General features: G+C 45.7%; 1 protein-coding gene across 4 annotated transcripts in view; it reads right to left on the reverse strand.

The window, feature by feature from the left end:
• Positions 1-5,803, reverse strand: part of TPD52L1 (TPD52 like 1) — an 867,680-nt gene extending 861,877 nt beyond the window's left edge. For 3 of the 4 annotated variants that reach the window (XM_085611690.1, XM_085611689.1, XM_085611688.1), the window contains exon 1: positions 5,606-5,803. In XM_085611690.1, the coding sequence (XP_085467816.1) occupies positions 5,606-5,627 (22 nt within the window). In that variant the 5' untranslated portion in view covers positions 5,628-5,803. Of the gene's footprint in view, positions 1-5,412; positions 5,519-5,605 lie in introns of those variants that run through there. The other variant, XM_085611691.1, reaches the window with a different exon arrangement.
• Between the last annotated feature and the right edge of the window lie 10,841 nt (positions 5,804-16,644).

Raw genomic sequence — 16,644 nt, forward strand, 5'->3', positions numbered from 1 at the left:
TAATGTTTTATTGTAAATTTGCCTGGCCATTTTAACCTCGAGCGTGTTTCTGGGGATTTTTTTTAGAGATCTTTTAAGATGTTTATAAGCTTTGGAACATGCTGGGTTAAACCATCTGAATTTAGGTTTGTCTTTTGTCAGTTTTTGTCCCCTGGGGTGCACTGTCAGGGCGTTTCTTACCGCTGAGATTATGTCTTCGTAGTTGGTCACTATCTCAGCGGGAGAAGAAGTTTCTGTTAGGCAGACTTCAAAAGCTGAATAAGCTGTTGTGATGACGGTTTTTAAAATGTCTGCGGGATCGATGTTTGACCATTTAAGTGCGTAACCGTTTAAACGGGACATGAAAATGTAATTGTCGTGAAGTATTGTTTGAGCGTTTGCTCGCAATGTGGTAATTTGAATGGCAACAGATAGTGGGAAATGGTCACTAAAAACACAATCGTGTGTAATAACATCAAGGATCTGCTTTGGGCGAATGTTTCCCACTAAAATGTAGTCAATGCAGGAAGATAGGCCTCTGCCGTTGAAAGTTGGAGCAAAGGGAGTTAGAGGCACAGTATGTTCATTTGCAAATGCTAATTGCAAGAGAATCATAGTCTCATTCAGGATTGACCCCTTGTGGGAGTGCACGAAGTGGGGGATATAATTCTGTTGATGGTCTGTATAGCCACAGTTTCCGTTTAAGGTGCTTTTACATTGTGTCAAGTTAAAATCCCCCCCCCAGATTATTATAGGGTCATTTCCTTTTCTTTCGGTAAGTTGTTTTTGTAAGAATTCACGAATTTCTTTAATAACCTCCATAAAACTAGAGTCAGTGAGGTTATTATAGATGTTAACTATTAAAATTGGTGGCATCCTGTTTATGGTAACTCGTAGGATCTGATACTGTGATTCGTTTTTAAGAGGGTAAGCTTCCAGAGTGGGTGTTAAATTTGAGACATAGGTGGTTAGTCCTCCTTTTGCTCTACCGGATGTTGAGGGGAGTGCTGGACTAAAGAAGGTCTTGAAACCATTTATGTGAATAGGAGTGGTTGCCCATGTCTCCTGAAGAGCAATTATTTCGGTTGCTTTCATAAATTTGATCCATTCTTCGTTCTGGATCTTTGAGAGAAGGCCCGAAATATTCCAAAATGTTACAGTTAATACGGAGCTTTCTCCGTTACTTCTGTTGGGGGTCCTGGATGTAGTTTGTTTGCCCGTAAGAGTGTACTCTGTAGGAGTGATGTCATCCACCCTGCAGGATCTAACTATTTGGAGCGAGGAGTTTTCAGGGACACTGGTATGATCGGGGTTTAAAGGGGTCCCTTGTTGAACTGTTGGTAGTGGGTAATTAAGACGAGATATGGTTGAGATCTTGTTTGTAGCAGGATGTAAACTAGGAAGCTCGTTTGATGTGAAATGGGACAAAATGGGGATTGAAGGAGTAGGGATATCCGATGGTATTGATTGTCATTCCACCTCCTCTAACATGGAGAGTTGTTCGTACCTGTTTTGAGTGAGGATGCACCCGTTCTCTCTGGGGGATTTCGTTTGCTCGATACGATAGAAAAAATCGAGTGACACCAGATTAATGTTAGTGGTTTCATGTGTTATTCCCCTATTGATCCTAAGAAGGGAGCGGACTAGACCTGGAGACCTAAAATTTATAACTATACAGTCTCCAGGGTTTTGTTTATTAAGGTCCCCAATCCAGCCCACTCTTCTCACCATCAGGATCTGATTTATGTGCCTGGGGTGGAAATAAGTGTTGTTAGTGAGCCAGTAGGCAACCTTGTTCCTTAGTGAAACCCATGTTTCTTTACAGTCTTTTTGTAGGGGCGGGACGTTTGTTAGGACCAAAACATATGGTCGTGCGGCTGGCGGTAGATGTAAAATTTCTTTGTTTGGGATTGTGGTGGTGGTCAAGTCTGCCCTGCTCTCGTGGTTTAAAATTATGCAAGGTGTCACAGATTGTTCCGTTGCTGTGTGTGATGTTGAAACTCCCTGTGTGCTCTGTTTGCTCGGCGGTCTTGCTGTTGAGACAGTGGTGGAGGTCATTGAAGTGGGTTTACTTGAGTGTTCTGTTAGTAGAGATGGATTTTGTGCTTGCTGGGGATTGGGTTGACTTAGTGCTGACACGGTATTTAAGAGGTGTGATTGTGTTCTGCCATCGAGTAGAGTTTTCGTAAGTTGGACAAATTTATCCTCAAAAACCGAGGAAAGTAAAGATATCATTTCACTCAGTTTTTCTTCTATATCATGGCTAACAGCTGTTTGAATTTCCTTCATGCTATTTTGTGCTGTCATTTTAATCATTTCTTCGAGAATGTCTAATCGAGCATGGGTGAGTGGAATTGGTTCATCTGTTTGAATACCTATATCGTGAGTAATTAAGTGGGTTGGTGTCCTCCCAGGTTTAACTGATTGGCCCTTTCTGTGTGCCCCCCTCCCAATACTTGGTTTATTGTTAGCTTTCCCCCGAGTTAAGGGCCCTTTTGGTAGTGGAGAGGTGGCTTTCTGCTGTATTCCTTTTGAGCCTGGTGACACAGTTGGGAGATGGACTGGGGGGTCCATAGTGGCCGTTGATCCATTGGGGGATCTAGTCGGTGAGGGTGGGCTGAAAGCGTCAGAGAGTCTGATTGATCTTAGTGATGGTTCTATAGAGAGTCTTTTTTCGGTTGATTGTATTTCCTGAATAAGTAAGGATTCAGCTCTCAGTAGATACGCATCTAAAGTGCCCACTGTACTTTTACGTGGTTCCATGTTAATGAGCTATGAGGAAATGTTAAAGTGCACAATACCGTCTGATGTCTTCAGCTGGTCCAAATAGGGCAGTCCAACAGTAAGTAGTTTCCAATGACCACTCAGGGTACTTTTAACAGTGCTTCAGGGGGACGACGCAAGAGGGGTGGCCCGACCCGGCCTCCTCTGGCCCCTGACGGCCACAGACGGCCCGCCCTCTGCCCGGGCTCGGCCCGGCGCCGCCCGCGCGCGTCCCGCGACGCGGGGTGTACTGACGATTTTTAAGCGCCTCCGGGCGCTAATCTGATGACGCTGGTTGCCGAGATGGGCCCGGGGATCCTGGGTAGTGTAGTCTTTGAGTGCCCACCCTCCACGCTGCGGCCACGAAGATTACACACGCGGCGGCGGGAGGGGGGGGAAGGACTGAGCAGCAGCAGGGCACTCGGAAGCAGTGGCGCCCAGACCCCAGGTAAGAGCAGGAACAACAGAAAGTCGTGGTATGGTAAACAAAGGCGTAAAGGTCACCTCTTCAACTTTAAGTAGGAGTGTGTGTCAGGCCATGTGGAAAGCTTATAATTCAATGGGTAAAGTTCCCCCAACTCACTTTTAGGGTTGTCAACTAGATCACTTGCGGCCTCTTGGACAGAGGTTGCGGGCCACAATACCAGAAATATGTAGAGCTGCCACATGGGTATCCCAACATACATTTTTCAACCATTTCTTACTAGTAGACCTCATCACTCCAAATAAGAACCTTCTCCTCCCAGTCAACAAATCCTCTCTTCCTTCCACTAATTATAGCACCTCCATATTTTTTTATTTGGTTATTTGCAGGAGGCTGGGAGAGAGAGCGGAGCCTTTAGTCTGTGTCACCTTAGACACAAAAGGAAGGCTTGAGTGATTCAATGCCTCTGTGTAGGGGGGGGCACATTAGATAATGAGTGTGAAGAGGGGGCCTTATTCATGGTAATTACGTTTACTGGTAAGTATTGTTTTCAACTCCCTTTCTTGGCACATTCACTCACTAGTGTACATATGTAGAAAAAGAAGAAAGGCAAACTGAGTACAGGGAATAAAACAGGCAAAATATATTCAATTCACCCCTGCACCCACTCTCTATGCTATTATATGACAATGAGGTATCCTTTGTAAAAATGCTTTATGGAAATATACGCCATACTCCTTGCAATATCGTAACTAAAGCATAATCATTGTCTGCCGAAATAATACCTTACGTTGATTTCGAGAAAAACGACAGCAAACAAATATAATGATGGTTATAATTCACTGACTTCAGTGCACTTCGAAAGCTGTCAAGAATATAAGGGTGTAGGGGCATACGGGAGCAAAATCAGCATTAAAGAAAAGAGAGCGCATCCTAAGGAGGTCAGATGCCATATATTAAGCCGTTACGACAAATGTAGCCATCCGGGAGCGAAGAGTCGCCTGTGGCGCGAGGCTGTGCAGTAATGAGATGCCGATGGCTGGGATGCCATCTCGCGTCGCGCGCTCCGCATGTGTGGCAGTCAACCATAAAGGTAGACGAGACAGATCAGATTTGTACAAAATAAAATTTAAATTAATATGCCAACCCTCCCTTCCTTATTTGAAAGGAGTACGAAAATTTGTGTCGATTTTATTTCGACATTGATAGCAAAAATAGTAAATAACACAGGTAACGGTTTCTTGCTAATATTTGAAAGCTTTTGGTAAGAATATAGCCGCTGGAAAACACAGTTGCGGTGATTTGTAATCTGATGACTAATTCGTATCTGCTTAAAACAAAGGTCGGTCTGGAGGAAAGTCAGTTTTCTATGACCGGCTCCCGCGCCCTGAGATACGGCAGCAACCGCGCGTGCTCCAGCGAAGCTGACCACTGCGTGACCCCCCCCCCCCCCATACTTGTGAATGAGGAGACCGGGTATAACGTCCGTCCCAGAGTGAAGGGGCTTTGAAGTACTGTCACACAGTCTTTCGCGGGGAAAGGTACTCTGACCCAGCCCAAAGAGGATAACAGAGGAAGCACCCGAAGTGAAGGTCCAGTTTTTAACAGATTCTTTATTAATGTCAATTAGCGAACGGGCGTCAGTTGGAAGCAGACACGGGGATGTTTCCCACGATCACGCATGCGTGGCGGGTGAGGGTATGGGCAGCACCGGACCCTCTTCCCTCTGGGGCGAGAAGCTCCTGTACGCTATAAGCAGGGTAGGGTCTCCAGCTTCAGCCGTTATGGGTTATAGCAAGAATAAATTATTAGCTATGGGGGAGGAGGGAAGGGCCAGGAAGGTATATAACCCGTTCATCCGACAAAAATCCTGCAGCGATTGATGCCATTGCCCATAAGGAGATCCCTCATTTTGCATTTCCCCAAATCTTTTACAATTCCCTCGGTGCTGCATTGAAACAAAAATCACTATCGGCTTCACTGAGCACCTAACAACATGTGCATTTCCAGGTGCGCCCTGTGATTGACGCATCAGTGAGTTGCACTTCCACACGGGCAGTGGCAGACATATATACAGATGTAACATTCCTCTGAATATCCTAGCAGACGCAATTCCGCCGGCTTCGTACAGATAGCCCATGAAAAGCCATCTCCAAGCTTCCCGAATCCCGCTCTGCTCGCGCACGCCTCTCTAGATTCCACAGCGAACAGTAGGTACTTCACTGGAAGTGCTGTGGGTCACTCACTTTTAGACCGGCATTCTCTTGAACTGGTCAGGAACTCTGTCCTCGAGCGCTTTTTCGTAGTTTTGGCCAATGACCCTCAAACGTGGATCTCCACTGCCCTCTACAAACAGCCCAGTCGGCGAGTTCTCCGGTGTGTCGAACCCACACCTTGAGGTGTGCGGCGAACGGAAGGAGGGGGCGTGGCTGCACTCACCTGGCTGTGCCTGGGTCTCCATCCTCGGCTCTGAGCTGTCCTTCCACCTGCTGCGGTCGAGCACCTGCGGCTGTGAGGGCACCGGCTTCGGATGGCGGTGCCCGGAAGGCTAGCGAGTCGTCTGAGTGCACGGACGATGCTGCTGCCGCGGCTGCCGAGCTGCTGCTGTTCAGTGCCGAGCTTCCGTGGGCTGGGGTGAGGGAGCGCGAGAGAGCGGGAGTAAGGCGTCACCTGCAGGCGGCAGCCGCAAAGGCATCCCCGGGCACAGTGATTGGCATTTTTCACCCGCCCACCCACTATCGGCAAAAAAATATACCTGCAGGAGAAACTGCAGAACAGAAAATTAATGGTCTCACTTTTTATCTAATAGTTTTTGTTGTAAGAGCACATAAAAAATTAATTACCCACAAATCAACTATTCGAATTTCGAAGCAAGAGGTGGAGTGCGTTTCGGTGTGATATGAAGTACATCTTTTCATCATCATTCCCAAATTTTTGATGCACCACGTTTTTGGTTTCACTTGAAAGTAACAGCGCAGATTAGTTCCGGGTGACCCGTTTCAAATGCACCTGTGGCATTGTACGCGGTAAATCGTGCGAGTACGCAATCTTTTGGGGGGCGGATTCACTTATGGCGACTTTCATTGCTTTCTGTCACCCCGCATATGATGAACATAAATTATTACTTTAACGTGACACGACTCAATGCACGTTCGCTGGCACGATGTAGCAGGGGACTTCCAGAGCTCACATCCCCGAGACCCGTTCCTCTCTAAAATTATTTCCGTTTCCTCACCTCCTCTTAATTCTGTCCTTTTCTCTACCCTTTCCTCCATTGGCGGACTAAACTCATAATCTCTAATTTCTTCCAATTTATCTTCATCGCCTGTTCGTATCTTTACGTATCTCCTTTTGCTCCGCCCTTCCGCCCCCTCCCCATACAGGTGCTTGGCCTCCCTGTCCTTGCATCTTCCATTCTCCTCTAACCTCACCCTTCACCTGCCCATGCTCATCTCGTGGCTTTTGCTGGGTTGTATGGGCAAGAGTCACTAATGGGTGTGGCCTAGGAGCTAAATAACCATTTATAAGACAAGGGCAGCTCGAACCTGGCAGGCAATAACGTCGGCCTCGCTAAGAGGTAGGGATCTGAAATCATCAGACAAGTCTGACATTTGTATCTAAATAAATGTGAACACACCTCCGTGGTAACCCAGGTCGCTCATTATTACAGATCTACCATTTTGGATATGGCACCTTGTGCTTTTAAATGCAGTGGTCGACACAATGTCAACATACAATCGAAAGCTATTACACCGAGTGGTAGCCTTTTCATTCAAACTGTAGGGTTAACACAAGGTGAGCTTTCACACTACGGTGCCTGAAACCATTTGGAAACCATTTGTTTGGAAATTTAGTATCACACTAGACTCCACTTTCATACATAAAGTGCAGGGAAATTCTTTCATACCACAGCCACTCCTGTAAATGAATGCTTTTACATCAGAACCGAGTTATATAAATAATGTGCTGATCTAGGTCATGTGTGAGCAAGATATTTGTGTAGTGTATGAATATAATATCCGGTTTTGCATGGACTGCGAATTTGTGATTCTATGTGACAGGCTTGTAATGTGATCACCTGAAACCACTACTTTAATTTTCTGATTGCTGGCTGCCAGGAAACAGGTGCGGCATTCCTTGAATTTCATGAGATTTGTCTGGCCTTAATGCTAAAAGGCCTAGTTGTATAGATCAGAAAAATCACATCTCAGACCCTTCGCTATTTCATTTTACTGAGGTTTTGCCCCCAGGCTCTTCCCTGATGAAGACCCCATTATGGGCCGGTCTGCTTTCAATACAGTCCCCTTCTGACTGAGCAGCGCCATACTTTTTCCCTTCTGGTTATCCACAGACCTCACCACTTTCCCTTTTTTTCTTACAAGCACTTACTCCTCCTTTCTCTCTAAAAAAAAAAATCTCTCAATCCGAAAAGAGTAAATACTTTGGCAATGAGCTCAAATACCTCAGTGTCTCCTTCTTTTTAGGTCAAAGCCTAACAGGCAGGGCAGCTGTCTGGTTGGTAAAGACTTCTTGGGGGCATTTTGAAAGCTGACCTAGGAATGTATTCCACCGATTGTTAACCGGTGACTTTGTGGTTTGTAACTAACATTTGCTTGCTTTCAATTTGCTGGCTTTATTTGTTTTAGGGTGTCCAGCATGTCTTTGTCTCTTGTGAGGAGCATAGCCTGTTTACTGTATTCCTCAATGAATTCTCATTTGCTGTAAACAGTCCTTTACTTTTTGTTCTTGTCACATTTGCTGTGCATTGAAAGACAGAGGTCAAATATCAAGCTCTGTCTTCTGAGGGAGATTGGTGTTTACTTTTCGTTCTCTGACTTGAAAGTGAGAGGATATAACTGACAATCTGGTGGTGTGTAAGGAAATACTTTTTTTCTAGCACACAGCAGCATTCAAATGTCTGTAAAAGAACTGTGCAAATATTTAAGAATATATCAGAATTCGGAATGCACAAATGATGGGCATATTTTTGTAATTCTGACAGCGTGTCGGAAACAAATATTTGTATACAATGAAAGCAAATCAGTACACTAGGTAATGCCAGTTCCACATATTATCGTTTGCGCGCTGTATAGTTTTATCAGTAAAACTGTATGTCTTTGCAACTGTAATGGTAATTACAATTGAACATGTGTTTGTTGTAATGGCAGTGTACTACCACACCATGCATACTCCACTTATGCCACATTATGGCCCTCCACTGTACTCCCCTCGACTCTACTATATTCTGCCAATCTAGGCCACTTTGAAGCACTCTACTCCACTCCACTCTTTGCCCCTTTGCTATACTTAGCTCTATGCCACTCTACTCTACACCAAAGCACTGTACTCCAATCTATGCCACTCTACTCCACTCCATGCACTTGACTTTAGGCCAGACTACTCCTCTCTATGCTATTCCACTCTACACCACTTTATGGCACTTTGCTATACTCCGCTCTACACCACCGTACTCTTCTCTACACCACTCTACTCCGCTCTACGCCACTCTGTTCCACTCTACTCCACTCTGCCACTCTACTCCACTCTGCCACTCTACACTGCTCCCCTCCACTTTATGCCATTCCACTCTACCACCCCATTCTATGCCACTTCACTGTACACCACTGCACTCTGACACTCTACTCTCTGACACACTAAATGTCAAACTGCTCCACAACACTCTACTCAATTCTTTGCCACTCTACTTTATGCCACTCCAATCTACTCCTCTCCACAATAGGCCTCTCTACTCCACTCTACGCCACTACACAACACTCTACTTGACTCTGTGCCACTTTATGCCACTCAACTCTATGACAATCTATGCTGCTCTATGCCACTCCACTCTATGCCACTTCACTCTACGACACTCCATGACAATCTACTTCACTCCATTCTACAACACTGCACTCTGACACTCTATGCCCCCCACTATACTACACTCCATGCCACTCTACTCCATTCTACGACACTCCACACCACTCTGACACTTAACCCCTTCGGTGCAGAGGACGTAATGGTTATGTCCTCGTTAACGGTGGTGCTGTGCCGAGGACGTAACCATTACATCCTGTCACTGCCTCGCGGGGGAAGTGCTGGCGCTCCTCCCGTGGGCCACCCCCCTACAAACCCTCACTGGGGAAGGCAGTGGAAGTGCTTCCGTTACCTCCCCTATCCCTTCCCTCAGCAATACGATGAGGTTGGCTCGCTCATGTGAGGTAAATCAGTTTTCCTATCCCGTTCATATTTAGCCATATCTCTCTCCCTGCAACACTTTGGGCTACGGGTCCAAATGATGTTGGTTGTCTTGAGATCCCACCCTATGTTGTTACCCTCAAGCCCAATGCTAAATTGCCACGCATCCCTCAATACAAAATTCCCAATGATGGTGAAAGAGCACTTTTCGCTATTATTTATGATTTGGTTCAGAAGGGTGTGATCGAGGAGACGAGGGGAAATGTATGCAATAGTCCTGTTCTCCCGGTTCTTAAACGCACTGATCCTTCTCAGCCTCCTGTTTATCGCTTTGTTATTGATCTCCGGAAGGTTAATAAAATTGCTGTACCACAGTTTCCTGTTGTTCCAGATACCACTGCCCTGTTAACTATGATACCTGCCTCGGCAGCTTGGTTTCCTGTTATTGATCTGAAAAATGCTTTCTTCAGCATCCCCATTGCTGAAGAGAGTAGGGATATTTTTGACTTCTCTTTAGGAGGCCGAAGTTTCCGGTTCAAGCGCACACCCCAAGGCTATTGTGAAAGTCCCTCCATCTATAGCCAAGCTCTGAAATGCCAGCTTGATGCTTTTCCTTTGCCGCCAGGTGCTACCCTTATTCAGTATGTGGATGATTTATTGATTGCTGCTGATTCAGAGGATATTTGCAAGAACGTAACTATTGCACTGTTGCGTCACTTGTCTGACCTTCACCATAAGGTTTCACCTTCTAAATTACAATATGCCCGCCAAGAGGTTACCTATTTAGGTCATCTCTTGTCGAAGGAGGGAAGGCGACTGACCCCAGAACGTATTCAAGCAATTGCACAAATGTCTGTGCCATCCACACAAAGAGAAGTGCGTGCCTTTCTGGGCATTACCTCTTTTTGTAGACAGTGGATTCCAAATTTCTCTTTGTTGGCTAAACCTTTGTTGGCACTCACTTTGAAAGACACACCCCAACCCCTTCCTTGGACTGACAAATGTCAGAAGAGTTTTTCTGATTCACGTGCTGCTCTGTTCCTGTGTTGGGTACTGCGGATTACAGTAAGCCCTTCACGCTCTATGTCCATGAAAGAGAGGGTTGTGCGTTGTCAGTCTTAACACAACGATTTGGAGACAAGCAGCGGCCATGTGACAAAGGGATGCCATATTTAGCCCTTCCATTTTCTTATGAAGGTTCCGCTTGGCCTGTTTTGTGATGTTTTCAAATGCATATCAGAACCGATTTAGACGTCCAGTTGGTTCATATGGTAGTGGGCAATATTTTAGTCATAGTTCTCTGATAAAAGGAATAGTGGCTATGGCTAGAATTGTGGAGAATAGTAGGGTTCCTGTTGATGAGAAACGGGCATACGATGGTTGGAACGTGACTCGTTACGCTACTAGCCTTACAGATAGAGTTACACAGGGAAAATCTCCACCAATTTGGACTGTGCCTCATCGAGGTAACTTTTGTTTACAAATGAATGGCCAGACTACTGACACTTGACAAGGAAAGAGTTTTTGTTCCCATACATACTTTCACACATCCCCGAATTCACCACCGTTAGTGCCATCCCTGGGCACGTATTTTGTCTGCCACGATAGAGCCTACACGTGGCTACCGACGGATTTTTCAGGAACGTGCTATATAGCCTTTCTTCTCCCCCCTACATACACTGCTCCTTCGGGACATCACAGAAACAGATATGGCAGAGGGATTATTTATTCTAAAGACATGGCAGGACAAGAGGGAGGTGATTTCCTTAAAGGATTTCTCCCTTTTTGGGGCCCAATGGCCAACAGTAGAAACATGAGACAATTGGTTCGTGTTGTTGAGACTACCATAGATGTCACTGTGGGAGCCTTGAGTAATCTCACAGCTGAACTTCAGGCGGATCGTCTCATGACATTGCAGCACCGGATTGCTCTGGATGTTATTCTTGCAGATCGTGGTGGAGTTTGTAAATTGATCGGATCTAGCTGTTGCATTTATATACCTGACGACGCCCCTACGATACACCAAGCCATCTCCAAATCACATGTGATCTCCGAGTCGATTCATCAGGATGAAGGAGATTGGTCCTTATTGGAATGGTTTTGGGGATTACTGTCCAAATGGGGATGGAAGGTATTAACATTTCTTGGAGTGGTTTTGGCCATCATGTTTTCCTGTTGTCTCTGTATGCAGTGTGGCCCCGCCATCTGTGGTCTTTGTGCCACTATATGTGTCCCAAGGCCTGTGCCACGGAAGACGGAGAGCATTAAAATGATTTTGCAACAACAGCTTGATGACCTCATGGCCATTGACGTTGACTCAGATTGAAATGAGTCTGTGTGTCTTGCCTGAGTAATGGCAAAAGGAGGGTCTGAGGTAATTCAGTTTTCCGATCCCGTTCATATTTAGCCACCATTTTGTGTCTTTCCGCCATTTTGTGTTGCCCTCACTCATGCAGCAAGGTTAACGAGGTGTTGTTTTCCCTCTTCCTACTGCAATGTGTCAAATAACCTCCTGCCTCTGTTTAAAGCTGGTGTCAGGGTCCGGCCGACTCCACTAATCCTCGTCTGGTTTGACTGATCCCTGTTTCAACTATCTGTTGGTTCGCACCATTCTTTCTTGACTTTATCTTATCCTCTGGCCTTCGCTATTCTTTACTCGTATTCTCTCATTTCACAACTGTCCTCCGGGGCATACAAATGTGCCCTGCCACCTGCAAGTCGACTTATAAACACTACCACTGATTAACTTGTGGGGAAGGGTGACAAACACAGTTGGAAGAGAGGCTTATTTGAGTTACTTAATATCTTGTTTTCACATTCTTCTCATTGGTTAACCCTGTATGCATTGGGAGTGTTCTTTGTGAATATGTATGTTATAAAAGATTGTGCGCCACGAAGTAAAGTGGCAGTCTCCTAAGAACATACCGAGTGTACTTCTGGGACAACTGTACTTAGCTGCAGCTAATAAACCTTATCTTGTACGCCTAACGGAGTGTCCCGTGTCTCTGTTCGACAAAGCAGGTGAACTCAGGAGATTAAGGCGTACCCTGCGCCGCCAGGCCCATAAGGTCCCGGTTCTTCACATGGCACACCGACGTCATCATAGGGTGCTGGGGACACGCTGAAATCCATTTGTTTCCAGCGCTTCCAGGAGAGAGGGGGGGGGGTTGGGGAAAAACGGACACAGGGGGAAAGGAAAGAGTTTTCCTTTCCCCTGTGCCTGTTTCTAATGGATTCCTGCCCCACGATCACAGGTGAGGCCCGCGATTGTGGATCAGGAATCCATCCACTGGACTACCAGGGATTTTTTTTGGTTTGTTGGAGGTGCGACCCCTTAGGCAAGGGTCGCTCCCCTGGGGGGGCATAGGTATCCATGTTTCAGCCCCCTTGGCCATTTTTAGGCCGATCAGCCTTCCGGGGGGGTTGTGAAACCCACTAGGAACCAGGGACTTTATTATTGCACATTTTGGGAGCAACCCCTTGGGCAAGGGTCGCTCCCATGGGGGTGATTTTTTTTAATCCATTCCCCCCCCCGGGGGCTGATTCGGCAATTTTTAGGCCAATTAGCCCCCCGGGGAGCAGAAACTCACTAGGCACCAGGGAATTTATTTGTGTGCATTTTGGGAATGACCCCTTGGGCTAGGGTCATTCCCATGGTGGTGGTCTTTTTTACCTCCATGTTTCGCAACCCCCTGGGGCTAGATCAGCCATTTTTCCTGCTGATCTAGCACCCGGGGGGTGGGGGGAGGTTGAAACCCACTAGATGACAGGGATTCATTTTTAGTAGTTATGGGGAGCGATCCCTTGGGCAAGGATTGCTCCTCTTTTGTGCATGAATTTTTTGGTAATTTCTGCCCCCCATGGGGGCAGATTGGCTTTCTATTTTTAGGCCCATCTGCCCCTAAGGGGCGTAGAAGTCTCTAGACTACCAGGATTATTTTAAATGTATGTATATACATATGTGTATACATATGTTTTGGGGAGTGGCCCCTTCGGCAAGGGTCACCCCCTTTTGGGGATGACTGTTTTGGCCTTTTCTGCCCCCCTTGGGGGCAGATCGGCCATATATTTTTAGGGCCCAAAGGGGGCAAAATCTGCTAGACCACCAGGGATTTAATTGTTTATGGTGCAAAATGTTTTAAGGAGTGGCCTTTTTGGGGGTGAATATTCTGGCTGTTTATGCCCCCATAGGCCTTGTATTTTTAAGCCCATGTGCCCCCAGGGAAATTTGGTATGTTCAGCTGATGGTTTGTGTGCCATTATTTGTGATTGTAATATTTTGTTTTCTCCTTTTCATTTTATGGCAAAGCTTTGTTTTAAATTGTGCTTGTGGTTTCGGCACGTTTAGTCGCAAGTGTTTGGTAAGGAAACGTTTTTTTATATTGTTTACTACAAATGTGACCTTCATGAATGTGGTTTTTTGGAAATTTTGTAATATTAGAAGCCTATTTAGCTTTTGTTTGAATGTCTGTGCCATTTTCCTTGTATTTGTGCACAATGTGTATTGTGTTGCTTTTTGTGTAATCTATTTTCTTTTTTAGTGGGATATTGGTGCTTGCTGTGTCTGTGCAGAGTAGGTGCTGGTGAGTCTAGCTGCCTCTTGCAAGTGTGTACTATTGTTTTACAGTATATAGGTCTTTGTGTGCTTTGTATTGATAGACTTTGCCTTGCTACTGCTATCTGCTTGTAGTTTTTCTTTTAGTTTTATAAATCCACACTTTATTACTTTTTTATACACTTAGGGTACTGTTGACTTATTTGTCAAGTTACTTGTATAACTAAGGAATAAGGCTAGCCGCAGGATGACCGCTCAGCAGGTTGTTGGGATGCTTTTCAAGTCTTCTTCTGACCATGATTATGAGACTGACTCTGCATCTGAGGCAGAAGAGGGAGGGGAAGATTCAGGCAGTGAGTTTTCTCTCCACATGGAATCATCTGATGATGAAGCTACTCTCAGTGCGAATGAAGTGCCTGTTTTAGAGGAGGACACTGATGTGCCAATAGTGCAGCAAGAGGCATCTGGATTGCAGCCTGAGTCTGCGAGGCTTCCCATTGGAAGTGCTGGACTATTGGTTGACCCAAACATGGTGTAGCCGGTGCTGCCTGTCTTTAATGGTGTTGCAGGGTGTAGAGTGAATTGTAAACGTTTTTTGCCTATACATTTCTTTCAGTTGTTTTTGGATGATGTATTTTTGGCTGAAATTGTTGAGCAGACTAATTTGGATGGTGAACAATATTTGAGGGACAGCAGTGCCAGGCTTAGGCCTCACTCTAGAGCTACCTGGTAGACTCCTACAAATCTGGAGAAGCTGAAGAAGTTCTTGGATTTTACTTTTTTGATGGGCCTGATTAGGTAGCCATCTCTGTTTTCATATTGGTCTACTAATCCCTTGATGGCAACAGCTATATTTCCAGCAACCATGAGTCGTAATTGGTATTTGCTTCTTCTTAGGATGTTGCATTTTTAAGGTTTGCCCTGTCCTTGATCACTTAGTCGATCGATTTTCAGAGAGCTATGTGCCCAGGAAAGAAATAGCTGTGGATGAGTCTTTGGTCCTGTTCAAGGGTCGATTGGTTTTTAGGCAGTACATTCCTAGCAAGAGGGCACGCTATGGAATTAAGATGTATATGCTGTCTGAGAGTAGTACTGAATATGTCTATAATTTCAGGGTCTACACTGGTAGGGATTCCAGTATTAAGACCCCTGGTTGTCCGTCCACGTTTGGAGTTGCAGAGAAAATTGTGTGCGAACTGAGCAGAGGACTTTTTAACAAAGGTCACCATTTATATGTAGATAACTTTTACACTGCTGTAGCATTGTTCAAGGAATTGTTCAAAGTGGACACTGTTGCTTGTGGCACAATCCGCTCTAACCGTAAAGGTTACCCAAAAGAGCTGTTTTGTCAAAAAACTTGTGAAGGGACAGTACAGTGCCTTGTGTAGTGATGAGCTTCTAACTCTGAAATTTTCTGACAGGAGAGATGTCTATATGCTGACTACCATCTATGATGACAGTACTCCACCTGTGACTGTTTGGGGTCAGGTTGCTGAAGTGTGCAAACCTGTGTGCATTTTAGACTACAATAAGCACATGGGTGGTGTAGATTGAGTAGATCAGAGGTTGGAACCTTACACTGCTGTTCGTAAGGCGTACGTTTGGTATAAGAAGTTGGCTATCCATTTATTCCATTTAGCAAGCTACAATGCCTTTGTTGTATTTAAGGATTGCTCTCCAGAGTCAAAGACGACATTTGTTCAGTTTCAGCAGTCTTTGATAGGCAGCCTTGTTTTAGTAGAACAGGCAGGAGTTCCTAAAGAAGCAGTGGTGGAGGATGTGGATAGATTGAATGATCGCCACTTTCCTGATCACCTTCCTCACACGGCTGAAAAAGACTTTCCCGCTAAAAAATGTAGAGTGTGTGAGCAAAGAGGTGTGCGTAAGGAGAGTCATATGTACTGCCCCTATTGCCCTTCTAATCCCGGGCTGTGCGTGCCCACATGTTTTAAATTGTACCACACACAACTGAGTTTTTGGTTACAACCATGAGCATAAAAGTAAAGTGACAGGTCTGTATTGTTTTATATTTTTGTTCAGATTTCATGGTTGTCAAAAGTGTGTTGTATTCAGTTGGAGCTGTTGTGCTTGTAGTTAAAGGTTTGTATCTATTCCCAATTGGTTTGTGTTTTTTTTTTGGTGCCTAAACTATGTGATGGCGGTGTGCGTGGACTGGCACTTGGCTGGCGGTGTGCGTGGACTGGCACTTAGCTGGTGGTGTGCGTGGACTGGCACTTGGCTGGCGGTGTGTGTAGACTGGCACTTGGCTGGCGGTGTGTGTGGTCTGGCGCTTGGCTGGCGGTGTGTGTGGACTGGCGCTTGGCTGGCTGTGTGCGTGGACTGGTGCTTGACTGGCAATGTGCGTGGACTGGCGCTTGGCTGGCGGTGTGCGTGGACTGGCGCTTGGCTGGCGGTGTGTGAGTAGTGAGTTGCTGCTGGTCACTACACACACTGCTAGCCAAACGCCACTCCATGCAATCCATCAGCTGGTGTGGTTGCTGTCTCAGGAATGTGGGTGTGTGAAAGTGATGGGCCCTTGAATGGCACTGTCTGCTGATGTGAGTGTTGTAATGTGATGGGCACGCGGCTGGCGGTATAAATGGTTTTGTATGCGGCACACGTATAAAAGGTGTATGAATGGCCTGTAAAGAGGTTGGTGCCTTGTCGTGGATTTACAGCTCACGAGCTGTGAGTCAATGGTTCAGTTTCTCGTCCTTTCAATTATTAA

This window comes from Triturus cristatus, chromosome 6 (assembly GCF_964204655.1).
Source record: "Triturus cristatus chromosome 6, aTriCri1.1, whole genome shotgun sequence".
In the NCBI taxonomy this organism is placed as follows: domain Eukaryota; kingdom Metazoa; phylum Chordata; class Amphibia; order Caudata; family Salamandridae; genus Triturus; species Triturus cristatus.